The following is a 27,838-nucleotide window of genomic DNA, read 5'->3' as shown; positions in this document are numbered from 1 at the left end:
TGCATATAATAACTTGAATTTCCTACTGCAATTTGTTGAAGGGTCAAAACTCAAAAGGAGTATATATTGATTGGTTGAATACTCGGAATTCAAGACATGTGGAGTAGATTATTTGACGTGCTTGAACATATTGATAGGATCCGAGGGATATATCTATCACAAGAAATCAGAAAGAATAAGTAAAGAAAAAAAAATATTATGATCATTTCGAAGGGATCAGGCCTCCTATTCTTGCATTAAGCAAGAGTAATTTTCCTTTTGATGAATTTGCCATACGGCATCTACAGCTTTTATAGGGGAGAAATTAAGTTAAATATGAAAATACAAATTCAAGAGTAAATGCGTAACTTGCAAGAAAACAATCTTTAGAAGGAAATTAACTTAGCGACCCAGCCAAGAGTAGGGACTAAGCAAAGAGAGGATTCTAGAATCCTCAAGAATCCTATCACATACCCAACCGTCAATTATCTCATGCACCGATATATGTAGTTCTTTCAAAAAATAAAAAATAATAGATTGGTAGGGGGAGATATGATGGAAAGTAAATTATCTTCTTACTAATTGACATCACCTCCCCGTAAACAAGCAACGAGTGTATTAAGGACTCCAATTCAATCCCATTTAGTATGTATCTGTTTTTGGTTGTCTTTACGTGTCTATTTGTCTGAATTCCGGTGTTAAGTCAACTGTATAAATAAAGAGAAAACTTCAAATTGAATTGTCACTAAAAACTGAAGAATAATGTCTTTTCTTTTATTTTTCTTTTTTTTTTCCATGAATATTACAAGAGTAAAGTTCTAAGAAGGTGGCGAATCAGCTAAAGATGGAAAATTCAAAAGAAGAAGAAGAAGCAGAAGAGCAAGTTGTAATCTAATATAGGAAAGAACAACACCAAAATCAAGTAGCATGAGCATCGAATGTATATTGTGTGCAAGCAATGATCATGTTTTCATGTGTTAATTTGGAGCCGGTCAAAAACACCTCAAGTGGGTCCTCCTGATCGTCTCTCGAGCAGAGCATTTTTCCTTGCTACCGCTTAAACGCTCGTTGAGCAATTGCTCAAGCGGGGCACATTTTGCCTTGGCTTCTCTCGAGCGCCTTTCGAGTGGGACTCGAGCAAGGCATTATGTTATGCCTACCTCCAATCGACTTGCGCCACTGCTTGATCTCTTGTCGAATAGCACTCAAGTGATGCATTCTATTTGCACAGTGTACATGCCGCCGTTCAAGTGGTTTTTGTGGGTTTTATTTAGGGCTGGTAAAATAGGTTCACATGTTGGGTTCGTGTCAACTTAGTTAACTTGCTAACTCGAACACGACACGTTTATTAAATGGGTGGTCCGTTTATAATATGAACCCGTTTAACCTAAACCCTAACCCTAAAACTATGTGTCGTGTACATGTCAAATTTGCGGGTCGTGAGTTAAATTGTCAGCCCTAAATTAAGTTAAACTTAAAATTTTACTTGAAAAGTTAAAAATTAAAAATTAAAAAATATATAAATTGTATAAACGTGTCAACCAACGAACCCGGTTAACCCGCAAATCTGTTTATGTCAAATCCAAACATGACACGTTTATTAAAAGGGTCATAAATGGGTGACCCATTTAAGACTCGAACCCGTTTAATTTAAACCATAACCCTAAAATTATGTGTCGTGTTCGTGTCAGAATATTCTCGGATTACAGGTTAAATTGTCAGCCCTAATTATATTGCATCAATAATGTTTTTTTTTTAAAAAAAAATTAGAACAGAAAAATTATAATGGAGGGTCTTTTTCATTGTATAGCCCACAGACCTAGCAATAGGAGGAAATCTAGGGAATTGCTTCAAGATATAAAAATGAAAGTGACCTATGTAATCAATGCATGGGCCAAGAATTGGGAAAGATGTTCAGGTTGTTCCTAAGGTATAAATTTTTATCCAATCACTCTCAAAGATGTTCTAATTTTAATCGAATCACTTTCAAATTTTATCGATTTACTCTCTAAGGTTTAATTGTTATTAAATAAATCATTTTGTTAAATTTTTAACTGTATTGCCATATCATATTCAATTAGAAAGTGATACGTGTCTCATTTAATTAAAAATAAAAAGAAAAGAAAAAATTATAAGTATAAATATAAAACCAAAAAAAAAAAAACATAAAAAAAAAAAAAAAAAAAACAATTATAGATCGAGGTGGTAATGACATGGTAGCTAGCATAGTTAGAAATTGAGAAAACTTCACTAAAGACCCCCAAATTTTCACCCATTTTGAAATACCCTCCTGAACTTCAAAATCTCTCAATTTAGTTCCTTGAACTTTCAATTGCTCTCAATTTGGATCATTCCGTTAATTTAGCTGTTAAAAATTCAAAAAAAGACCAAAATATTCCTGATTTTGTTTTTTTTTTTTAAATAAAAAAACGTTTTAGAAGTTGAAATTTTATACAAAAGTCAGGGGTATAAACGTCATGTGACGTTTAAAATTTGACGGAGGGGTCCAAATTGAAAGTAATTGAAAGTTCAGGGGACTAAATTAAGATATTTTGAAATTCATGAGGGGTATTTCAAAACGGGTGGAAGTTTGGGGGTCCTTAGGAAAGTTTTTCTTTAGAAATTTAACCAAATGTAGACATGCAGAATAATTTATTTGATAACAATTGAACTCTTATGGAGTAAATTGCTACAATTCAAACCTTAAAAGACCTTGACTACTGACCAATTTGAGACAAATTAAGGGCAACATGTGCAGAGAATCAGAAATAATGGGACAAACACGCTAGTCCATGGTAAGAACCGGATTTTACACGACAATGTGAGGGAGTCTCCCTTATTTATAAAATTATCAAGCTAGCCAATAAGACAAGTTCTTGGTGCAGTTCCATGGTTAATGGGATTCGGATCTCCTCCCATTACTAGAAAAATGAGTTTCTCATTTTTTTGAAATCTTAGCCATCATTTGCGTCTAATGGTCTAAGATATGCCACGTATCCACCAGTATCAAAACCCAAAAACAAACCGAACCACATTTGATTATATCCAATCTAAATTAAAAAATTAATTAATTAATTTTTAGGAAAAATATAAAAGAGCACTCCAAACTACCAGTCGTTTTCGATTTAGCCCCCTAATGTTCCAAAAGTGATAAAGTAGCCCCCAAACTACCAAATTATTGCATTTTGACCACTCCGTTAGTCAAAACCGTTAGTTTGGACGGAAATTGCAAAATGACGTCTTTTTGTTATGGGTAAGTTACTACAATGCCCTTTTATGAAGAAAAAAAATTTGAAAAAAATATAAAAAAGCCCTCCAAACTACTAGCCATTTTCATTTTAGCCCATAATATTTAGAAAGTGATAAAGTAGCCCCCCAACAAAACGACGACGTTTTGCAGTTTCCGTCCAAACTGACGGTTTTGACTAATGGAGTGGCCAAAATGTAATAGTTTGGTAGTTTGAGGGACTACTTTATCACTTTTGAAATATTAAGGACCTAAATTGAAAACGGCTAGTAGTTTGGAGGACTTTTTTATATTTTTTCCTTAATTTTTTTAATACAAAATTAAGAAGACAATCCTCCAAGGAGGAGAAGCCACCCCAGAGGGAGGTGGGGGCTGCTCGCCGCCACCCCCGCCCATTTGGGATGGTGCGCGGCCACCATGGATGGGTGGAAGGCCACCCCCATGGCCTAGGGGAAGCCTCGCGCCACCCCCAACCACCAATGGGGGTGGCTTCTACATATCTTAGACACGTAGATGTAAATAATGCCTAGGATTTCAAAGGTGAACATCACTTTTACAAATTTCTCAATTAATGCTATGTGTTCATAAAAAGGTTTGAAGCGTCGGGGGATTTCATACAAGCGATTTGAAGATGTTGTGGGTTCTGATAGTAGTGTTTGGTGGTATTGGGCCTTTCTCAACCCCAAAAGCTAACTTAAAAGGTAAGTCTTTCTCCCACACTTAGAAACTGACCACCAACCCCTTCCACAACCGATGTAGGATAATCCCAACAGTAGCCTTATGTGAGAGTTTGTCTGAATTCAAACTATTCAGTGAGGTGTTTGAGCAAGCAACCCGAGTACCTGCACTATTGTATGGAATTTGGATCCAAAGAACCACAAGTATAAAATCTGAAGATGGAATCTATCTCAAATTGAAATGGGAGCTTAAAAGATTATATCCAAATGTCCTAGTCTACCGTAGCAAGTAGCAAGGGCGGAACTACAGTATGGCAAGCCCCTCTAAGCCATCCAAAACAAATTAATTATAAATAAACCTTTAAAAATTAATTTTTATTCCTTATATATATATATAAAAGTCTCTTCTCTCTACGCTCTGCTAGGGATTGGCGGCGATTCCTAATAGGGCTTACAGAGATAGAGTTTTGTTCTTGAACCTTTCTAGGGGAGAGTTATCTGTGAGGAGTGGTGTTCGAGAGACTGTCTGTGAGGGGATGGGAGACACAACCGAGGAGTTGGTGACCCTTTGGGGTAAGTTTTCACTGTCCGAGGAGGAAGGTGCAGCAATGGTAATCCAGGAGAGTGCGATGGATCCTATGATTCAACGTGGTCAATCTTGTTTGGTTGGAAAACTTTTGGCAGATAGGTATATTGGAAAAGATATCTTTAGAACCCCTTTGATCCGGATTTGGAAGCCGAGTGGAAGAGTCACATTCAAGGAGGTGGGATCTAATCTTTATCTCATTGAATTTGAACATGTATGGGATAAAATCAGGATCATGGAGGGACGGCCTTGGACTTTCGACGGCTATCTTATTTCTTTGGCCGAGTTTGATGGGTTGACTCCTATTTCGGAGTTGGATTTCGATAAAGCGGCACTGTGGGTGAGGATGTATAATCTGCCTCTAGCTTGCATGGGGAAAGATGTTGGTATGCAGATTGGATCATCAGTTGGAGAGGTCGAGGATGTTGATGTGCTAGATGATGGTATCGGTTGGGGTAAATTTTTAAGGGTGAAAATTGTGGTTGATCTCTCTAAACCACTGGCTAGAGGAAGAACTATAATGGTGAAGAATAAGCAGATTTGGGTAGCTTTTCAATATGAAAAGCTTCCAAAATTCTGTTACAGTTGTGGAGTAGTTTGGCACGGGAATAGAAGGTGTGGAGGTGTGGGAGAAAGAAAGATGAAAGAGATAGAGAGGGAGGATCAATTTGGTTCTTGGCTCAAAGTTTCTACAGCAAAACGCAGATTGGGGCTTGGGGGAGGACGTCCACAAAATTTGAGGACGGAGCAGACGTGGGATGCAAACTTCACTGACGAAGGGACGAAGCATGCCTCCACACGGGACAGAAGAGGGAAAGACAGAAGAGAGGGGGTGAACCACGGTGGAAGGCAGTCCGGCACGGAGGAGCAAACACCGCGAGAAGGGGAGGAATCTTTCCCTTCGCAGCAGACAATAACGCCAGAATCGGCAAGAGCCGAATATGGAAAGAAAGTTATGAGCTATGATGACGATACGGAAGGCATATCTGATGGAGGAAATTCTGGTTCCCCTAATAACAGTGATTGGGGGCTGAAATCACGGGATTCTACAATTAATAGTGATTGGAGGATTAATGAAAAAGAAGATATTCGGGGGAATTTCCAAACCACAAGAGGATCTAGTGTCTATGTGGGCCAGTGGGATGCATTAAAAGAAAAAATGGTTTGGGGTACAGCAGAGAAGGAATATGTGGACAAAATTCAGAATAATATGACAAAATTTTTTAATGACGTGGAGGTTTCAACTCATAAGCTATCACCACCTGCTGCCCAAAAACGACAAGTAGCTCCTAAGGGAGCTAGGAAGGGACACGCGGGGCATACTGAGCAGACAGGGGAGGGACGTAAGTCACTTGTGTGGAGACGTAAGGAACGGGCTGGAAGTGGAGAGGAGAGCACACAAGATGGGGAACAATTGCAGCAAGGCAAAAGAAAAGGTGCTTCTTCGGCGGATGAGGCTGGAAGAAGCCAAAGGAAAAAGGGAAAATCAAATGTTAATATAGCAACTAGCATGGCGGAGGCTGAATCACAGCCCCGCCATCAACAATGAGCGCCTTATGTTGGAACTGTCGAGGGCTTGGGATCCCCCAGACGGTTCGTGACCTTTGCCATATGGTAAAGGAAAAGAAACCCCGTTTGGTTTTTCTTATGGAAACCAAAATGATGAATAAAAAAATTGAATTTCTACGAATAAAATTGGGATATGATCAAATGTTTGTGGTTGAAAGTGTGGGTCGAAGTGGAGGATTGGTTCTGCTTTGGCAGGATGAATTTCAAGTCACTATACAAAATTTTAGCCGTAGACATATCAATGCGGTGATCAAAAGAACGAATGATGGGATTGAGTGGAAATTCACTGGCTTTTATGGGCATCCGGAAACTGCAAAGAGGAAGGAGGCATGGGCTTTGATGCGACATATTGCATTGTTTTCCCCCGTGCCTTGGCTATGCATGGGGGATTTCAATGAAATTATTCATCTTGGTGAGAAGTGGGGAGGGGGGAGACGGGCCCGAATCCTTATGGAGGATTTTCAAAAGGCACTCACGGACTGTAATTTAAGTGATTTGGGGTCTCGGGGCCCAAAATTCACTTGGACAAACGGGAGGCATGGGCGAGCTTTCACAAAGGAAAGACTAGACAGGGCAGTTGCCAATGGAGAATGGTGCTCACTATTCCCTGATGCGGAAGTCTTCGTAATGGCCAGACGTAGTTCAGATCACAATCCTATTTTTATTTCTTTTGGTTCAAAGGGCAAGGCTAGAAGGCAGAACAAGCGGCAGTTCCGTTTTGAGGCAAGATGGACCAAATTAGATGGTTACAAAGATACAATAAAGCGTGTTTGGAGAGCAAAATCAATGGACGAAAATCCTTGGACAAGGGTCAAAACCAATCTTTCTTCTTGCCAACAATCGTTGCAAGTATGGGTGAAGAAGCATGTGCTGTCTAGTGATGAAATAATACAACAAAAAACTGCAGCTTTAGAAAAGATGCAAGCTAAGCAAGGAGAACCGGACCACCAAAATGAAGAAGAGATTAAAGCTGAATTGCATGGTTTATTGGAGCAAGAAGATCTTAAATGGAGACAAAGAGCTAAGGTGGAGTGGTTAAAAAATGGGGACCGGAATACAAAATATTTTCATGCGTGCACTAAACAACGTAGGAGGAGGAATCAGGTGACTTCAATAAAGGATGCTAGTGGTCGGGTGTGTGACTCGCCAGATGCCGTGGGAGAAGCTTTTGTCAGTTTTTTCAAAACTCTCCTTACATCAGCAAATCCTAGTGGCTTGGAGGAGTGCACCAGTGGAATTGAGAGCAAGGTGACTTTTCATATGAACCAGAATTTGACAAGTGTTTTTACGGCACTGGAAGTGAAGCAAGCCCTTGATCAGATGGCGTCGTTGAAGGCCCCGGGTCCGGATGGGTTCACAGCAGACTTTTATCAACAAAATTGGGCCACGGTGGGCCCGGAGGTATGCCATGCAGTTTTACATTTTTTAAATGGTGCTCAATTGGATGGAAGTATTAATGCTACTAACATTGTTCTTGTCCCAAAGATTAAAAATCCTGTATGTGTGACGGATTACAGACCAATTAGCCTGTGTAACGAGATATATAAATTAATCTCCAAGGTTTTGGCAAACAGGCTCAAATCTATTCTACCTCATATTATTTCCTGTAATCAGAGTGCTTTCCTCCCAGGCAGATTGATTACTGATAACATTCTAGCTGCATATGAAACTTTACATTCAATGCACACTAGAATGTGGAGTAAGGTGGGCTTTATGGGAATAAAGCTCGATATGAGCAAGGCTTATGATCGGGTGGAGTGGATTTTTTTGGAGGCAGTCATGACAAAAATGGGTTTTTCAAAGCGGTGGATTGACTTGATAATGGAGTGTATTACCTCTGTCACTTATGCGGTGGTGGTCAATGGTACTCCAATGGGACACATTGTTCCATCGCGGGGACTAAGACAAGGTGATCCATTATCACCATATCTGTTTCTTATTTGTGCAGAGGCTTTAAGTGCGATGCTAAGAAGCGCTGAAAGTAGAGGGGTAATTACTGGAGTTCCCACTTCAAAAAATGGCCCACGCATCAGCCATCTTTTTTTCGCAGATGATAGCCTTCTTTTTTGTAAGGCAAACTTGGTTGAATGGAGACGACTTACAAAAATATTAGAAAAATATGAACTCGCATCCGGTCAAAAATTAAATAAGGAGAAGACCTCACTATTTTTTAGTCGGAACACTCCTAGTGAAAGAAGATCCGAGATTTCCCAACTGTCGGGTCTCCCAGCATCAAATAGTTATGATAAATATTTGGGGTTACCAACTTTGATAGGAAGGTCGAGGGTGCAAGCTTTCAAGAGAATCAAAGACAAGGTGTGGAATTGTATTCATAATTGGAAGGTTAAATTTCTATCACAGGCCGGGAAAGAAGTTTTATTGAAAGCGGTGGCCCAAGCAATTCCCACTTATTGTATGAGTGTCTTCAAACTTCCGGATGTCTTATGCAAAGAGATTAATGGGATGATGCAGAAATTTTGGTGGGGACACAAGGAGAATACTTCAAAAATTCATTGGATGAGTTGGGAACGGATGGGAAAAGCAAAAGCTGATGGAGGCTTGGGTTTTCGGGATTTGGTGACCTTTAACAAGGCTCTGTTGGCAAAACAGCTTTGGCGAATGTTACAAAACCCGGAATCACTAGTCGCAAAAATTTTCAAAGCCAAGTATTATCCCAAGGTTTCGATTTTGGAGGCAAATGTAGGGAAACGACCTTCTTTTGCATGGAGGAGCATTATATCCGCAAAATCGGTTCTCAATCGTGGGCTTATTTGGCGAATAGGGGATGGCAGAGATGTACGAATTTGGGGGGATAGATGGATTTCACAGCCAATATCCTTCTCCATTCAAACTCCTGTTCGGGTGTTATCGGCCCAAGCACGAGTGGTGGAGCTTATTGACCAAGACATGAAGGTGTGGAACGGACCCCTTATAGACAGCATTTTTATTAAGGAGGAAGCAGATTTAATAAAAAATATCCCGCTTAGTCCGCTCAGTCCAAAAGATCGTTTGATTTGGAGATGCACTACTAATGGGGATTTCTCTGTTAAGAGCGCATATCACATGGAGATGGAGTTTATGGCTTTGGAAGGAGGGGGAGGGTCACGCCCGAAAATTGAGAGTTCGGTGTGGAAAGCTTGCTGGAAAATAAGGGTCCCAAATGCCGTTAAAATGTTCATATGGAGAGCTTGCCAAAACCTACTCCCTACGAAGGCTAATTTATTTAAAAGGGGCGTGACCGACACAAATCTTTGTCCCTTATGTGAACGAGATGTAGAGACGGTAGAGCACATTCTTTGGAGTTGCCCCACAGCTCAAGATGTATGGGGGGGTAGCATAATCAAGTTCCAAAAAAGGGTGTGTGGGGAGAGTGCATTTATTAAAGTTTTTGAAGCAATGATAGGGAGGTGCGAGATGAAGGAGTTAGAACTTTTTGCCACCATCGCCAGGCACATTTGGCTAAGACGAAATACGGTGATTCATGGAGGGATTTTTATTCCCCCAAACCAGCTGGCTCGCAATGCATGCAGTTTTCTGGAGGAATTCACGAAAGCAAATGAAATGGAGGATGGAAAAAATGACAATTCGCAAGCCCTGCAGGGGATTCAGAGCGTCGAATGGCAGCCACCTTCTCGGCATATGTACAAGGTGAATTGGGACGCTGCAGTCTCAAAGAACAAAGGCTGCATTGGATTGGGGATCATAGCTAGAGACTTTATGGGCAAAGTTTGTGCAGCACGAAGCATCACAATTGCGCAGCTATTTGACCCAGCTACAGCTGAAGCAATGGCTGGGCTATATGCCATGATGCTGGGCAAGGATCTTGGTGGTGCAGGATGTATAATTGAAGGAGATGCACAACAGATAATCAAGGCAATTAATTCTTTGGACCCATGCAGAAGTAGTTACGGCCACTTTATCGAAGACATCCAGAATGGGCTGCAGACTATGGGCAATGCATATGCTGTATATTGTCCAAGGGAAGCCAACTATGCCGCCCACGGGTTAGCAAAAAACGCTACCGACCATGTCATAGATTTTTTATGGAGGGAAGAGATTCCGCCTTGTATCTATGGTATTGTAAGGAGGGAGGAAGTCATTCCCCCTTCATGAGTTGTATTTTTCCACTGTGATTTTTGAATAAGAATCTCAATCTTTTTCAAAAAAAAAAATATATATATATATATATATATATATATATATATATATTTTAATTTTATTCCCCAAACTAAAAATCTTAAATCCCCCCTTGCAGGTGTAATACTTGATCTTGATTTAACATGGGCGTACGAGTTTTACTACGTCGCATGGTCTCCGTTGCAGGTGTAATCCTTGATCTTGGTTTAACATGCGCGTACAGTTTTACTGCGTCGCATGAGAGGCCCAAGACAAGCGAGTAAAATTTTAAAATTGAAAATTATGAATACGGAATGGGTCCGGACACTCACTAGGCCGAGTCAAACCACTCAGCCGGTCAATGTTTTCCTTATCTGACCGCTTCATTTGAGTTGCAGTTGGATGCTATAAATAAGACTCAACCTGCCTCCCTACCTCCATTCTCAACCTTCCCACTTTCCCCCTACACAAGAAAAGCTCAGAGAAAACATCAATCAAATGGCTTCAAGTACTCTCCGATTATCTTCATCATCTTCTTGTTCCAGGCAAATCAATGCTGCTATTCATGTCCCTAAACTTCCTAAAGCGATCGCTTGCTTCTCAGTTCCAAAAATACCAACGAGAAAGCTGGTTCAGGAATTGAATAAAAGGGATGGATTCACGGGCATAGTCCCGGTAGAAAAGATCACTACCACATCAACTGATGACAAAATTGCGACTACCCAACTATATGCCATCTTAGAGGCCGCGGCTGACAGGGTGGAGATGCACGCCAACATGGGAAAACAGCGTGAAAACTGGAATACCCTTCTTCTCAACTCCGTCAACATGATAACCCTCACTGCTGCCACCATGGCCGGTGCTGCAGCCATTGGTGGAGCCGGAATGCCCCTTTTGGCTTTGAAACTGTCGTCCACGCTCTTGTATTCTGCAGCCACTGGGATGTTGCTTGTGATGAATAAAATTCAGCCTTCACAGCTTGCAGAGGAGCAACGCAATGCTACAAGATTGTTCAAGCAGATCCAGACCCAAATCCAAACTATGATGGCTCTCGGGACTCCAATGGAAAAAGATGTGGAGGGCGTGATGGAAAAGGTTCTGGCCGTCGACAAAGCATACCCACTTCCCTTGCTAGGAGCCATGCTTGACAAATTCCCTGCAAAGTTTGAGCCATCTGTTTGGTGGCCTTCAAATCAGCAACTCCAGAAGAAAAACAAGTCCTCTCAAGGAAAGCAACGAGATGAGAAGAAGAATGGGTGGAGTGAGGAAATGGAAGTAGAAATGCGAGAGATCGTCGAGGTGGTGAAGAGAAAGGACATTGAGGACTACGAAAGGCTAGGCAACTTGGTGTTGAAGATCAACAAGATTTTAGCCATTGCAGGTCCATTGCTCACTGCCATTGCAGCCGTTGGATCTGCTTTTGTTGGTAGCGGCTCTTGGGCTGCAATAGTAGCGGTGGCTGCGGGGGCTTTAGGTAGCATGGTTAATGCATTCGAGCATGGTGGCCAAATTGGGATGGTGTTTGAGATGTACAGAAACTGCGCTGGTTTCTTTCAGCTACTCTCAGAATCCATTGAAGCTACACTTGAGGAAAGAGATACGGAGAAAAGAGAAAACGGAGAGTTGTTTGAAATGAATGTGGCTTTGAAGCTGGGGAGAAGCTTGTCACAGCTCAGAGAGTTAGCTAAAAAGTCAGCTTCTTCATGTATGGATGGAACCGCCATAGATGAATTCGCTAGCAAGCTCTTTTAGTTTAAGATTTGGTGCATAGCGATTCTTTAATTCTTTGACTATTTATACAACCAATTGTTTGTACAATCTAGCTCTAAGAATGACAAAGACAAATGTTAATTCTGATCAAGTTTTATCTTAGCAACTTCTTCGAAAGCCAAAAGGAGTGTCCAAAGGAATATAAATTTTCCTTTTAGTTTCTTGCATATAATATATGAACAGGGATATTGTATATTGATTGGTTGAATACTCGGAATTCAAGACATGTGGTCTGGATTGGATAGCTTCGATTATTTAAATTTACATCGAGTGGTTGGAATTGGGCCAATTAGCCCTGGGATTGGAAGTCAGCTCAATTGAAAACTCAGTTTGTCACTCAATTGTGGTACCTTAGGCTGTTGGATATTCTATTTATATGGTTAGAATATTACTTTCTTATCTAATTAAATTTTCTTTTATTTGTTCATTTAAATTTTTGGAAATTACTTATTTAACACGGTAATATAATAGTATAGGCACTTCTTATTTCTTTGATTAAACATATATTAAAAAACGGATCGTCACTCAAATTACCTCTTCAAGCCTCGTGCCAAAGACTTGTTCCTTTTCGTCATCTTGTCCCAACGACTTGAATAAACCAAAAATTCTAACAAACTTGTATGAGTTCGGATCATGTTTCAAAAGCTTGTAAATCTTAAATGATGTTTGGATTGGTACACTTTTACCTCAAGAAGAATAAGTAAGACAGTTAAATTAAAAAATACTTGAGATACTCTAACCCATGATACCATTTACCAAAGGTCCATTTCACCTTGGCCTACTTCCGGCCCCATTGGTCTTTAAGCTGTGTTTGCCAAAGTACCCAAAAAAAATTCAACTATTTCTCTCAAAATTAACCTTAACATTCTTACTTTTTACATTATATCAATCACTTTTTATTACTATTCAAATAAAAAAATCACTACAAAACAAATTTTTTTGACTTTTCATATAAAACATTCTTACTTTTTTTTTTTTTTTTTTTTTTCAAAACCAATCAAATATGCTGCAGTTTCAATTCATTTCATTTTTCAAGTCGTTTGCCAAACGCACCCCTAGGCATAAGGAGATTTATTTACCCCTCGAGTTGGGTTGTACTTGTGACCAACAATTGGCGAGGACTAATACTAATGGGTTAACTCCCATCCCAAGAGAGTTACCGACGGGTGACTCTTGTCTTCATAGCTTTCTATTTATCTTAAGAATCCCTCGTTAACTTAAGTATCAAAGTGTTTTTTGGATGATACTCTTAACAAGTCATCTTTGCTGGTTTCTTGTCTCTTCGCAGTCGATATGTCTCTTTAATTAGTTGAACTACCCGCGGCATGCGATCAACTGTACAAACTCACGTAAAAGTCCATAATTTATGAAAAAGAGATACATATAGTTATTCACATTTTTTAATAATACACTAAAAATTACTCTTGAATTCAAAATTCAATAATAATATTCATTTAAAATCTAATTGTAATTTTTATTCTCACGTTAAAAAATATGCAGTTAGGAGTTAAAAACACATATTCCCTCCTTGTTGTCTGTTAATCAGTGAACGAAAAGCCACCAAAACATTCCACCTTCTCCTCCGCAGGTCCAATCTCTCTCTCGATCTATAAACACAGTTATATCAGATCTGTACAAAAGAGCTAAGCAAAGTTTCTGATTACAGATTCAATTGATTTGTTGTGAAAAATGTGTTAGGGAAATTGATACGAGCAATATTATGTGGGCGATCATAAGGCGAAAAGTTGCCAGCGGAGGCGCCTCTGCTTCGGTGAAACTTCTGCTATACACTAATGTGGTTCTTTTTCCAGAGTTTTTTCAGTATCGTCGTCTTCTTCTATATTTGTGCGCTTCTTTTTCCGTTTAGGTTTTCGAACGGTCGTTGCTGGTGGCTCGGCCTGCAACCGCGCAAGCGACGCGTGGCTACACTGCCACAGTCAAAGAGGTAGCTCTGGAATTCGATTAGTCTCTGTGAATTTCATTTGTTTCTTTTAGCAAAAATGAGATTAGGTGACTACTTAGGATTAGCACTCAGATATTTGATAATGTGATATCAAATGCAAAATGGAATTGCCTGCACTTGACCTCCGTGTGGTTTTGTAATGTTCTTTTCGACCTGAGCTTCTGTTTGGTTGTGCTATCGAACACCTCGATCGGGAAAATGGTAAAATCCTAACCATTGGTTTTGATTGAACGGTTCAGATATTACCACCTCAGAATTTGTTGAATTACCGGTGGTCTTAAAAGCTTAAGCCTATAAGAAATAATGAATTTAATTATTTAATTAATGTTCTACTTCTCCCCTTCACTTGTGTGCTTAAACTCCCCTTCAATAAGTCTAGAATTAGGGTTCAAATTCAGGACTTTTACTATGTTACCATGATAAATCTCCAGTTATCAACTTATCCCAAAAGTTTAAGCTACTAAGAAGTAGTGAAATTAATTAATAAATTAACATTCTAATAGAATTTACTACCTTGAGAAGATCTTTAGTTTTTCTTTAATTCATTGTTAAACAATAAGTTGTGTGCTGAATTTGCAAAGTCTGAGCCATTTAAAAAAGAATAATGGTTAGGATTTTGGGAAGTCCACTGAGAGTTACCCTAGAAAATAAGGGGATGCTAATGCATAACGTGCTAATCCCAAGCTTCAACTGATCTTTGATTTTACATCGCTGGTTGGGAGTATTATTTAGTAAGTTGTTTGCCAACCATGTGAGATCTTAGGTTTATCGGTCAGTGCACTGTCTGATGAAAGCAAGTTTATATACATTCTCATAGATTCCTTAGAGAAATTCTCTTGTCCTCTTTCTCATTGTTTTCTGGAATCGTGTTTAAATTTAATATGATGGTGTGCTTTGCTGTCATTCTGAAGCAGAACTTCTTACCTTGTTGTATTTTTACAAACATTTGTGCAGCCATTGCTTCTTGGAAGAGGCTCAAGAATTGTAGGCAATGCTGTTCGCCGTAGTTGTCTAGGTAATCAGACTTTCAGTGACTGTTTAGGCATGTCATGTTGGGATAAAAGATTATTTTGGATAACTGAGTGCCTCTTTTATTGATCCTTTTGAATTGCAGCTTGTCCGGTTAGTTCAAAGACAGCAAGGTCAGCGACTCTTCCTTACTTGCTGCCCCTGACACGTTTTGAAGGGAAATCTGGGATTTATGTCTTTTTTGTTATTTTCTAAGCCTATGCTGTAAAGGAAAGGATCGGAAAAAGAAGGAAGTCATATGTGCTGTAGTTGGAGCAAGTTTGACTTCTCCTTTTCAATCAACTTTTCTGTATCTTATTTCCCTAACATTTTTCATGGTGTATAGGGAAGTTGTGTCATTTCTTCAAACAGATTCTCCTATCTATATGCAGTATAGGTCATTTTCTTCCAATAATGGTACGATATCTTCATGATCTTCTGGGGCATTTTCCTGAATTTGATGCATGTTGGTGTATATTATTGGATATTCTTTAACACAAATGCTCTATCTGTTTACCAAGGTGATCTGGTTGATGCCGTAGTGCCCTTCATGGGTGAATCCATCACTGATGGGACTCTAGCAAAATTTTTAAAGCGTATGTCGTCCTAGTTGACTGTATTTGAATTCCTTTTTCTTTTCGAAAATTTATCTTTTGTGCCTATTTGTGAATAGGTTATGACACATATACTCAAATCTCTTATGTGACTTATTGTTGATAAATTGAGAGCAGAACCTGGTGATCATGTAGAGGTTGATGAGCCTATTGCCCAGATAGAAACTGATAAGGTACTTAGTGAAATGGCACTAATATAAGTTTTCCAGTTCTGAACCATTATCAAATCTTTTGATCAGTTCTAACTATTTTACATATAATACAAATAGGTTACAATTGATGTGGCTAGTCCTGAGGCTGGTGTTCTCCAAAAGGTAATCAGATGGGATGCAGTATGTAATGATTAGAAGCTAGAATACACTATGAATGTGCCTCTCCTTTCTGGTTACATAGGTATTTTGAATTTGTAATGTTCATCTTTGCATTTTTTCTATAGTTTATTGCCAAAGAAGGTGAAACAGTGGAACCAGGTACCAAGATAGCTGTTATCTCAAAGTCTGGTGGAGATGTATCACATGTTGCTCCATCAGAGAAATTGCCTAGCAAGGCTGCTTCTAAGCCATCTGCAGAAAAGAAAAAGGCAGACAAGGATAAACCTAAGGAAGAAACCTCTCCTCCTAAGCCTAAAGCTGAAACTTCTCCTCCTAAGCCTAAAGCTCCTTCTCCACCACGCCCTAAACCTTCAGTAACTGAACCTCAACTTCCTCCCAAAGAAAGGGAAAGAAGAGTAAGTTTTGGAGATCTTCCCTTATCCATCTATTAGTTTATCTTAAGCGGTTCCTTTAAAAGTTTAGTTTAAGTTTTACTTTCATAGGTCTTTTTCCTTATTCAGTTTTTGTTGTTTGCAACTTATATAATTGTAGGTTCCAATGACAAGACTGAGGAAACGTGTTGCAACTCGTTTGAAAGACTCTCAGAACACTTTCGCTATGCTGACTACTTTCAATGAAGTAGATATGTAAGCTTTTTGTCCCAAACTTTAAATCAGTGTGGCTGATTTTTGCACTTCATCGACCCAAGTACCTGTATTTCTACAGAACCAATCCCTGTGACTAAGATGTCTGATGTCTGTGTGTGTAGTCTAAATGTAACCGTAAATTTGTTATCAACATAATGTGCTGATTTGGAATAAAATTTCTTCCTTTAGTTATGCTGCTTAATATTTCTCAGAGTATTTGAAATAATTATGACACATTGCCTTATATATTCCCCTTCACCAATGTGCTATGCAAATCAGGACTAATCTGATGAAGCTCCGCTCTGATTATAAAGATGCTTTTGTTGAGAAGCATGGGGTGAAGTTAGGACTTATGTCAGGATTTATTAAAGTATGTTTTATCATATGCAGTTATTCAGTACCTTTCCATGTACAGATACAAACACATCTACGTGCATGTTCATAAACATTGATTTCCAGTGTTGTTGCTTGTCCTGTTCCAGGCTGCTGTAAGTGGGCTCCAGAATCAGCCAATTATCAATGCTGTCATTGACGGGGATGACATCATTTATAGAGATTATATTGATATCAGTATTGCTGTTGGCACACCAAAGGTCCGTCTCTATTCCAATCATTTCAAGTATGCAGTGACTTGAGAATGGAGTGTTTGGATGTGTTCTGATAATTGAATTCGGTCCATTGACAGTTGCAGAGCCTGGAACTTATATTAGCGGGGCTAAGGCTTCATACTACAGAATTTCTTTTTTTGACATAAGGCCAACATGAACTATTTCTGGAGTAATGGAATAAAATTTTTAACCAAACTCTTGATGCAAAAACAAATATTTTATTACATATTGGTTGTATCTAAAAAGAATGCTTAGCAATAATTGAGATACATATTTTATTCAAGTTGCATTGGTTATATCTAAATCGGGTCACTTCCACTGAGTTCTGTTTTCTAGGGCCTTGTTGTTCCGGTTATCCGCAATGCTGAGAAAATGAACTTTGCTGATATCGAGAAGGAGATCAACACCCTTGCAAAGAAGGCAAATGATGGCTCTATATCAATTGATGAGATGGCTGGAGGCTCATTCACAATATCTAACGGGGGCGTCTATGGAAGCCTTCTAAGTACCCCAATCATTAATCCCCCTCAGGTATGATACTGCATATACCCGTACTGCTTACATTTTGTTTTGATGATAAGGGGAATTCTCCTTGTGCATCTGCGTGCACAAACACATTAACATGTTGTAGACAACCTCTTAAAATCAGCTGAGTGGAGGCTTGGCCATCTCACATCCTTATTCTAGGGGACTTGCTACCCGTTGGTCACTTCGGAGTTTTTGGCTCGATTCTGTATCAACAAAGATATCAGATATAGTTCCTGGAAATATTAAACTATAGTCATATTTGGGGTACAAGGATTGATACATGATTCATGCCAGTTCCTTGGTGACTTAACTACTCATGCATGTTAACGTTTATACATGTTCAGAAAATGAGTCATGAGATGGTTCCACTAGTGAACATTTCCATTACTTTATCCTGCAGATGCTTCTCTTGTATTCCTTTTACTAATATCTAATCTCTTCACCTATTGTTGATTTACTTTTTTTTTTTGGCAGTCGGCCATCCTGGGCATGCACTCAATTGTGAACCGTCCGATGGTGGTTGGTGGGGAAGTTGTTTCCAGGCCGATGATGTACATTGCCCTAACATATGACCATCGACTAATTGATGGAAGAGAGGCAGTCTTCTTCTTGCGTCGTATTAAAGATGTGGTGGAGGACCCTCGGAGGTTGCTTCTTGATATATGAGGACACCATTGGTTACCTTTCTAATGTCCTTTTTCCTGTCATGCTGTGGTCAGTTTTGGCGAAGCATTAGGATAAGCCTCTAACATCTTGCAAGAGCGGCCTGTTTGCATATGCAAGACTTTGTTATATTATATTCCTTGGTTGAGTTTAACTTTCTTGTTTGGGGCCTCACTTCTCTCTATCTCTAGGATTTCTCCCCCCCTCACATGCCACCATTGGTTATAACTTCCTTTTATCTTTTAAATTCTCAAAAAAAAAAAAAAAAAATGAAGTCGAGGGTAGTTCGAGCAGTCAATTTGAGACTAAATCTTGGCTTACTTTTCATGGAAGGAGTGGGCGTCCCAAGCACGATAACTGGTTGGGTTCAAAAAATCGTAAATGAATTGTATCAAGTGGGGGTGTTGATAGTGTCAAAACCCTTGGTGGAACTGTGAGCTGAAATCTGATAAAAGTAAGAACCATAGTGAGTGTTGCTGGGGTTAGTTTTTACTACAAGTCTTTTAAAAATTGACATGACAATTCATGTGACATTATTACATCAGTTAAAGAAACTTATTACGTCAATCACTAGATAATTAAGTTTGATTTTTGTTGATGTGACAGTGTCACGTGAATCATTACTTGATTGTGTCTGATCTCTGATGTGATAATATCACGTGGACTGACACATCAATTTGTAATAGAATTGCAGCATCACAAATATGTTCCAAAGAATGTATAATAAAAGGACAAGAGTCACTTGAAATCAATGGCCAATAGCCCGTTGGTGGGTTATGTCAAATTATTATGGATGAGCTTATATCTTTAGTAAACAAGGGATTCATTATGTAAGATTAAAACAATCCATCATTATCTTAAGGGATAAGGATCTTCTCTATTTCAAGTGAAATATGAAAATGAATTATTTTATGATCAAGATTTATTTTGTTGCATTTAATGGTATATATAACGTCTCAGATGAAATAGAGAGGGTCTAATCCATTTCTATCCCAAGTGCACTCAACACATTCCAAATAAGAGTTTTGGTAACTACGAAATTTCATAAAGCAATGAAAAAAACATATAGTATTACATTTCAACTCGGACTTCTTGCAAATAGAAAGTGGAAATTAAAATCGACCAGCAGTCAAAGTTTAGCAAAAACATGTCACAAGATGAACAAATTAGAAATTTCTGGAGTTAATTAGGTTGGCTTGTAGTATTTTGTTGGTACAAAAGGCATTTTCGTGACAACCCCATCGTAGGTCTTTCCTCGAATCACAATCTTAACTTTGGTGCCGGCCTTGTGTGATCCAGATTTCACATACCCCATTGCTATGTTCTTCTTTAGGCAGGGACTAAATCCCCCACTGGTCACTTCCCCAATGCCCTTTCCTTTATCATCCTGAATTTCACAGTGGCTTCTGGGAGGCGGTCCGGAGGAGAAAAACCCGGCACGTCTCACCGGCGGACCGTCTGCAAGTTGCTTGAGTATCACTTCAGCACCTAGGAAACCACCTTCGGCCCTTCTTCTCTTTCCTATGGCCCATGTGAGTCCTGCCTCAACAGGAGTTACATGTTGTTCCATGTCGTTACCGTATAAACAGAGCCCGGCTTCAAGTCGCAGACTGTCTCTGGCACCCAGACCTGTCAACCTTACCTTCCCTTCAGATTTCTCCAAGATTGCTTTGGCAAGATCCACCCCATGCTCAGAAGGAACTGAGATTTCAAAACCATCTTCTCCGGTGTACCTGAAAATCAGAACTTAATCAGGCTTCACCTCATGTTCTCAGTCAACAGAAAAATGCATACAAGCCCTGTGGCAGTCACTAGCTAAAAATTCCAAAAGGAAACTTAGCATTTACTCTCACCATGCAAAATTGTTATTTTTGTTGAGAGAGAGAGAGAGAAAAAAAAAAAACAGAAGCAGCATACCCTGTCCTAGTTAGAAAGCAGTGTGCTCCATTGATGTCCAATATACGGAAGTCCCCAAAGTACACCTTGCTCAAGTCATCTTTCGTCAGGTGCTGAAGAGTTGGGGCAGCCAGAGGACCCTGCACCAGAGAAATTAAAGGAAAACTCTGTATAAATTATACATGCTACTCAATAGAATGGTAAACCAGCTAAAGAAGCAGTGTCTTTTATTCAGAGAGAGTGCAAGCATAAGCACATTTCCTTCCAGAAATCAAAGCAATATGGTTTCAATGACTTATATAGGCAGATATAATCCAAGTTTCAATTGATCAAACCCATTATCTTTCAGCTATTGTGATATAATAGTTCTCTTGCAAATTTTATTTTTTATTTTCATATAATTAAGGACAAATGAAAAAAGGAAGAGAAAAAGAAGGAACAAAGGAAAAACACACATAGCACAAGGCAAGAACAACATACAGGGTACACTTCTGGTGAAGAAGCCAGCCCATGTAATAAAGAGAAATACAACATGTACCAAAAGAAAATAAGTCTTTGCAGTCTCCTTGAACGTTATATCTAAATAGAGTCTTTTACTCCCACTATCACATTTGATGTGACTTTTAAAATCATTTATTAAATCAAAATTCAATAATGATTCATTCCAAATTCAATGGTGATTTTAAAAATTACATCAGAGAATGTGAAAGTGAGAGTGTGTATAGCATTACTTTAATACATAAAAGCAACCTCAGTAATTGAAGAAACGGAAAGCATTAAACTTGCAGCAGCTGAGATACACATTCCAAGGTAAGAAAACAATCAAATCCAAGGCAAAAAAACTAAGACACAGGAAAACATTGAAAAGAAAATCTAGGACTGACCTGGAGAGCTAGAAGAGATCTCTCATCATGGATGTGCCATGAGACATCCCCACCTTTGGCCTTGAATGCCTTCATATGCTCCTCAATGTGAGCCAGATCCTTATCCCTACACCCTGCATTGACGACCAGGTATATGTGATCATCCTTGACCTTGGTGATCACTGAATCATCAATTGCTCCTCCCTTCTCATTTGTAAAGACAGTTAGTGTCCCAGTTCCATGGGCAAGCCCAGCTACATCAGCAATGACAAGCTTTTCAAGGAAAGTTACACAATCCTTCCCCTTGAGGCTCAACCCACACATATGGGAGACATCAAAAAGTCCACCATGCTGCCTACAATTCAGAGTAGAGTCCATGATTGAGTCCTTGTATTGGATGGGCATGCTCCATCCAGCAAATGGAACCATCTTCCCGCCATGTGCGACATGGAAGTCATGAAGAACCGTCTTCTTTAGCTCTGCTTCTGCAGAAAAGTATCGGCGAGCTACAGTCTTCTTATCAGCCTGTGCAAGACGCCGGGTTATTGATTGCCCAAGTTGCCACAAACCCCCTCCTCTCATCTTCTCAACAGAAAATGCCTGACCAATAGAATTAGAGGAAGTTTATTATTAAAGCTTCCCAACAGAAACCAAACAATCACATATATTTCTTATTGTCAGAATAAAGCAAGATATTGCCACTTTAGTTTCAAACATTTGTGCAAAAAATTGATACTATATTAATAAAAAGATTGATGATTCCACATCTCATGAAAAACAATAATCAGAAAATTCCTGCTTGTCACTTAGTGTGAGACACAGAAAATATGTTCTAAAAACTAAGCCACCAATGAGAACCAAAAATAACAAAAAGAAATTAAAAGAAAATGGCCAAAAGTTCCAAAGTGGAAATTAAATCAATGTATCGCCCTCTATACGGCATTTGCACAGACAAGTTAGTAGCATTGTGTTGAAACGTGGCCATAATCACCATAATGATATCATATAGAAATAAGATCAGTTTCTAAAATCACGTATGAAAACTTGTCATATATACACTGCTATTAAAAATAAAAGATCTAATTTCAAACGCTATGAATACACCATTTTTCGAATTAACTTCCACAAAACATTCCAAGGCCATGTACATGAAAACATCAAGAAAATCTTCTCCCAAACCCTTGCTCAATATAATCTCATATAATTGTCATTGGGAAGCTCACTTGGGCTATCTTAATGAAGTGAAAACCACGAAAAAATGCCGCTGATATCATACAATCCAACACAGATAAAGAAACAATGAGATTCCTTTCAAACACTAGAATCTCAAACCAGTCTTCTAGATCTCAATAATGTTTCTCCACAACACACAGATCTTCTGATATCTCTTACAAAAAGAATACAACATTGAAGCAGAGATGCTTAATGAAAAAATCCATATGACATTGAATTACAAAGAAAGAAAGAAACAAAGATATAGACTTGGAAAGCACTTACCGATATGGGTGTTGTTCCTCTTCGTCCTCTGTTATCCTAAGAACCAGTAAATCTGAGAGCCCAAAAGAGCAGCTCTTGCTCGTAATAAAAGGGCTGCCTTTTATATATACGCCTCTGTTTTATCTTATTTACAATATCCATAAAATAATTAAACCAAAGAAAAATGGGAAAAAAAATTAAGCGGGTTGGTGGGTAAAAGAAGTGGGTGGAGGAAAGGGTTTCTCTTCCAAATGGAGACAGCCAACAAAATCCCATCGTTATTGAGTGGTAGTATCACTACCAGACAACTACACCTCATCTCTATTTTGTTCAACTTTCTTAGACGTACCATGCTCTTTTTCTTTATTGTTTTTTTCTTTTTTCTTTTACCCTTTGAGGCAGAGCTACTTTGTGACTTCATCACCATCGGTATAAACTCCAAATACACAATCTCGTCCGCAAGAACCATTTTTTGGTTGAGTGAGAACTCGAACAACCAATCTCATAATAAACACTGTTATTTTTATATTTATCATCTCTAAAGGACTTAATTTTTATTTCATTTTATTAAGTTGTATGCTGAGATGATCTTGTATGTCAAAATATTGTCCAAGGTTACCGTGGGATGAAACATTGACATTAGAGTTTTCATATAAAAGCTTAGTTTATAGATACGGGACGGACAAAATTTTCTTTTAAATTGAGTTAGAAAAAATTATTTAACTCAATTTATTAAATTAATATTTATCTTTAAAATATGTAAAAAAACACATTTTATAAAGACAAATATCAATTGAATAGATTGAATTAAATGAAATTCTTCCTACCCAATTAAAAAAAAAAAAAAAAAATGTTTTGTTCAATTGAGCCATTGAAGTTGTATATGGTCAAATGGGGAGTGTGTTGTAGCAATGGAGCCGAGGTAGGAGATCAGAGTTGGTGACAGACGACCAACAAGTTTGTTGAGAGATCGCTGTGTTGGGCAGAGAAGGAAACATAGTAGTTGTTTTGGTTTGAGTTGGTGAAATGCTATTGGCAGATTAATATTGGCTATTGTGTGGGAAGTGACTGGAGGGAAGAGGGATTGTAGTTGGTGGCAGATAAATAGATAATAGCCTTTCATTTTTATGGTTTATTTTCTTTTATAATAAATATTTTTCCTTTAAATTAAATTGAATTTTGTTCTTAACTCATTTTATTAGTTTAAAATATGTCTTTAGAGCATATGATTTTTGCTTTAAGGACAGATATTATGTAGTTTGTTAATTCTATTAAAGACTAAATTAGAGAAATAACCTGATTTTTTTTTTTTAAAAAAAAAAAAAAAAAAAAAAATCCTTATTGGTATATGGGTTTTGCCAGGTGCATTATATACGAACCTCATATAACAAATAATAAAAAGTAACACAACTGTTATTATGATAAACATAAACATTATTAAATTCTTGAGTACTTTACTATCAAAAACGAAACTAAAAAGGGCTTGAAATCATAACTTTTGAAATATATGATAATCCATCTACAATAAGGGGATGAAGGGTACCATGGTCCCTCGCGCCGGCCCGTCCCTACTTATAGTTTCAAGTATCATATTTCTAAAAGTATAAATGTTTGGATATATTACATTCCTTATGCCAAATACCAAAATCTCTAATGCAACATCAAGAAATTTACCATTTAAGTTAAGTACCATCAGAATAATATTATATACTACATTTTTATTAGTTATTGAATTAATTACTGTTAAAAAAATATAAAATTAAAGAATAATTAACACTATCACATCAACGCAAAAGAATGTTAGAATGAGAGCGGGACGGGATATAATATATAACATTCTCTTAATACCCACGTGTATTTTATTCTCTTTTCGATTGGGCCGGGCCTGAACCTTGTTTGTAGAGTAGTCTTGGGCCCATCATAGTTAAGCTCGTCTGCATAAGCAAAACAACCCATTGCCACGTCCACTGGATTTCATATCACAGTCGTAGGCAGCCAGGAAAAAACATAAAATAATTTCCCAAAACAAAAAGTTTTGGGCTTATTAAGATTCAAAAGCAAAGAATCTTCGGAGCCATTCAAAAGCGAAGAATCTCTGGAGCCATTCAAAAAATTGGTGGTTTCAGTGAGTGCCACAACCTTCCAAGACTCTATTTTTCAATCCCTATTGCTAATTATTGTTCTTTATACTGCTCTTCGGTTCCTGCAGGTTCTTGGGTCAGTTCTTTTCTTTCCAAATGAGCTCATCCATACCCTGAAAAGGTTAGTCATATACACACCTTTGTTTTCTTCTTCTTTTTTTGGTGTAAGCAAAAAAATAACAGAAAAACGCAACTTTTATTGCAAGATTGACTGCATATGATGTAACCCAGTTGATTAGTTTAAATTTCGTGAATTGGGTCATCATAAAAATAAAGTCTTTGTTCATTTTTCCTCTTTTGGTATTTCAAAAGGATCAAATAGTTGAATTAAGTTTAAGAGACTCCAAAGGAAATTGAATGCCACACTTGGAACAATAAGTTTGGGAGATTTCTTGAAATTTTCTAAAATCGAAATTCTTTGCTTTTCGAAAACTATTTGATATATCTAACCCTTGTACTCATTCTGGTATTTGCTTCGTATTTTTGAAGGTTATATTATCATGGTTCAACCATGCTGATCATGTATTCTCCGGGAGCTATAACATTATATGAGGCATCTCCGTGCAAGATTACCCATGTGAATTCCTTGGTTAATACGACCACAATCTGTCCCAGACAATTAAGAAATCCATGTAATAATGCACTCCATACTTCCTCACATTTTTGGGAAGGCCGTGATCAATTTAAGACCCATCATGTCTTGCACCACGTAGCTTCAAAGAGATGGCTGGTATTTAATCAGTGTTGCAAATGCTGGCTGAACTGATTCATTTTAACGTTTAAGTTTGTGGGGTTTTAGTTAAGTGCTTGATATATTTACTGTCTTATCTATCATAGTGCCGGTTGCATGATTCAATTTCGGCAGATGATGATGATGATGAGTACCGCTCCTCGCGCAACATAGCAATCAGTTTGTTGAAGCGATTCAAGAATGCTGTTGACCGGGGAGGAGGTGACAACCTAAAAGTATATTCATTGGTTTTTGGTTGGTTTTTTATTTATTCTGTTACTTTATTGTCTTGTTCCAAATAACGCTTTTAGTTAACTGTACCAGGAGTTCATCAGTGCTGGGGTGAATGCGTATGCACTGGGCTGTACTGATGAAGGATTAAGGAAAGAACTTAATGATATGAAGGATTCAGGTGTCGAAATTGAAGCAATGCAGAGTTATGGTGGAACCACCAGTTTGAAATCCAAGATTATCTCGGAAGAGGTAAGTCACTTCTGCCTAGTTGAACTTGAACTATTTGCCAGGGTACGACTGTTGAGCATAATTGATTTCACAAGTTATATTATTGTCCAAGGAATATAGTTGTGAAGTTTGTTAGTGCTCTATTCAATTATATCTGAAGCAAAGGGGTTCATCTTTGTAGACTGTGCACTACAGAAGCATTTAACATTGATAAATTTATTCATGAATTAGTATATTTCTAGACGCAGACTACATTTAACATCTTAGTTGGGCACCTGATTTGCTGAATCGTCTGGGAACTGGAATCTCATTTTTTCTATTTCACAATGTAGGTTGATGAGTGCATTCTGTGGTTGAGTATTATATTCATCACCATCTTGTGTACACCGCAACCAACTATTGTTCGGTGGTCATCTACACCTTCAGTGTCTGATGAAGTGAGGCTTCAGTGGAAAGGCTTTTGTGGTGTTATAGCAAATGCATACTTTTTGAGGGGAATGGCATGGTGAGTTGCTTTCAGCACTTTCCATTTCCCGTTTTTTACATGAGTTCTACCGAGTATGCTGGTATTGTTGTATTAGGCAGGGAGCTTCCTAGAATGGATGAAGCACTGACATCTTTGTCAATGAAATTTTAAATTACTATTTTCTCATATACTCATTAATTTGACACAGTTTTTCTCTTGCACTTGAACCACACCTCTAATATTGTTTTGCATCTGCATGTAGATAGTAACTCTGTTCATGTCCCAATTGCCTGAGTCATGTTCAATATGCTATCTTTACTTTGTGCTGTGAACCTGCTTTCAAGAAACTATTGGCTGGTGTTTAAATTTCGAGCAGTAAAATCCTTGGTGGAGGCACACTTTTTTAGTTTTTTTTTTTTTTTGTGTTTAATGCAGGCTTCCAGTAAAGACCCTTCAACTAGAGCAAATGGCAGTGGCGGGACAAGCAGAGGAGCCATCAGTTGTTGCTAGCCGAATGCGTTTAGTGTTTAGCACACTTGAGGTTAGCTATCTGTAACTGATTTTTCTGATAAATAACCAGAGAAAATCAACAATGGCATAAGGACTACTGTCTTAGATAATTTAGCACGAGAAGAGACATCAAGACATTAGGCTTTGTATGCTACTATTTGATCCATCGAATGTAAAAAAAATTGTTTATCTAATGTTCATTGGTCCATAATGTCAATAGTTGCTTTGCGGAGGATTATGGACCTTTAATAGGGATGTTAATTATTGACATGACTTGCGAACCCGACATGAATTCAACTCGAAATTAGCAGGTTATAGTTGATTTATAAAGTCTTATACTCATATTGCGTCATAACTCGCCCCCAACACAAAATTAGTGAGTCGGGTTAATGTTGACTTATATGGTCTTATATATTCATATCTCGACATGACTTAAATTCGGCGTGTGATATTGAATTGTCACTCCCCTACCTCTACACATTTGTGTTTGCCGGATAACAATAGTAAATTAGGTTCTCCACTCAAATATGATAATAGATCAACTGCACAAGTGAAAGTGAAGAGCATTTCTATTTGGTGTCTAAGAAATCATGTTTGTCGTTCTAGGTTATTGTCTTTTATTTTTATTTTTTATAAGTTAATTGTGTTTTATTTGAATGTGCCTTTGATGAATTGATTGGCTTGTACAGGTGGTGAGTCCACAGTGGCCTAGAGTATAGTTGAGGAGTATTGAGAAGTTTCCATTTTCCTAGGATCTCAATTGTCGGGCTTCTCGTTCCATTTGAAATTGTAAATTAGTATAGTAGCATTCTGTCCAAAAAGGAGAAAAAAAAAATGTAGCATAAGATTCCAAAGTAAAAGTTCTCCATGTAAAATTTTTCCTATAAATTTTTATGTACTAATAAAGTGCTTCCAAAAATATTGCACATACTTCTGATTTATTTATGAATATAGCCATGGCTGATGGCTATCTCTCAATCCCTCTCTCTCTCTTTCTGTTTGTGTAAA

General features: G+C 38.2%; 4 protein-coding genes across 4 annotated transcripts; 3 read left to right on the top strand and 1 right to left on the bottom strand.

Moving 5' to 3' along the window:
• Nucleotides 1–10,365: 10,365 nt before the first annotated feature.
• Nucleotides 10,366–11,926, top strand: LOC132170110 (probable F-box protein At4g22030). Its single transcript, XM_059581014.1, has 2 exons — nt 10,366–10,454; nt 10,591–11,926. The coding sequence occupies exons 1-2, from the start codon at nt 10,366–10,368 to the stop codon at nt 11,924–11,926; spliced, it is 1,425 nt and encodes a 474-aa protein (XP_059436997.1).
• Nucleotides 11,927–13,457: 1,531 nt separating this feature from the next.
• LOC132172141 (dihydrolipoyllysine-residue succinyltransferase component of 2-oxoglutarate dehydrogenase complex 1, mitochondrial-like) lies at nt 13,458–18,460 on the top strand. The gene is made up of 15 exons (XM_059583591.1): nt 13,458–13,532; nt 13,643–13,715; nt 13,812–13,889; nt 14,862–14,922; nt 15,022–15,049; nt 15,262–15,332; nt 15,437–15,511; nt 15,647–15,702; nt 15,799–15,843; nt 15,966–16,256; nt 16,393–16,487; nt 16,767–16,857; nt 16,970–17,080; nt 17,432–17,626; nt 18,098–18,460. Exons 2-15 carry the CDS (start codon nt 13,665–13,667, stop codon nt 18,287–18,289), a joined length of 1,440 nt encoding a protein of 479 aa, XP_059439574.1. The 5' UTR covers nt 13,458–13,532; nt 13,643–13,664; the 3' UTR covers nt 18,290–18,460.
• An 855-nt stretch (nt 18,461–19,315) lies between these two features.
• LOC132172457 (aminomethyltransferase, mitochondrial) lies at nt 19,316–22,737 on the bottom strand. Its single transcript, XM_059583966.1, has 4 exons — nt 22,543–22,737; nt 21,067–21,645; nt 20,204–20,322; nt 19,316–20,019 (listed from the first exon to the last, which is right to left on the bottom strand). Exons 2-4 carry the CDS (start codon nt 21,625–21,627, stop codon nt 19,473–19,475), a joined length of 1,227 nt encoding a protein of 408 aa, XP_059439949.1. The 5' UTR covers nt 21,628–21,645; nt 22,543–22,737; the 3' UTR covers nt 19,316–19,472.
• Nucleotides 22,738–24,543: 1,806 nt separating this feature from the next.
• LOC132170928 (uncharacterized) lies at nt 24,544–27,776 on the top strand. The gene is made up of 8 exons (XM_059582088.1): nt 24,544–24,646; nt 24,731–24,783; nt 25,152–25,392; nt 25,500–25,628; nt 25,717–25,875; nt 26,187–26,359; nt 26,756–26,861; nt 27,520–27,776. Exons 3-8 carry the CDS (start codon nt 25,174–25,176, stop codon nt 27,547–27,549), a joined length of 816 nt encoding a protein of 271 aa, XP_059438071.1. The 5' UTR covers nt 24,544–24,646; nt 24,731–24,783; nt 25,152–25,173; the 3' UTR covers nt 27,550–27,776.
• The last annotated feature ends 62 nt before the right edge of the window (nt 27,777–27,838 follow it).

This window comes from Corylus avellana, chromosome ca2 (assembly GCF_901000735.1).
Source record: "Corylus avellana chromosome ca2, CavTom2PMs-1.0".
Taxonomy (NCBI): domain Eukaryota; kingdom Viridiplantae; phylum Streptophyta; class Magnoliopsida; order Fagales; family Betulaceae; genus Corylus; species Corylus avellana.
The sequence above is the reverse complement of the archived record's forward strand: the minus strand, read 5'-3'. Positions and strand labels throughout refer to the sequence as shown.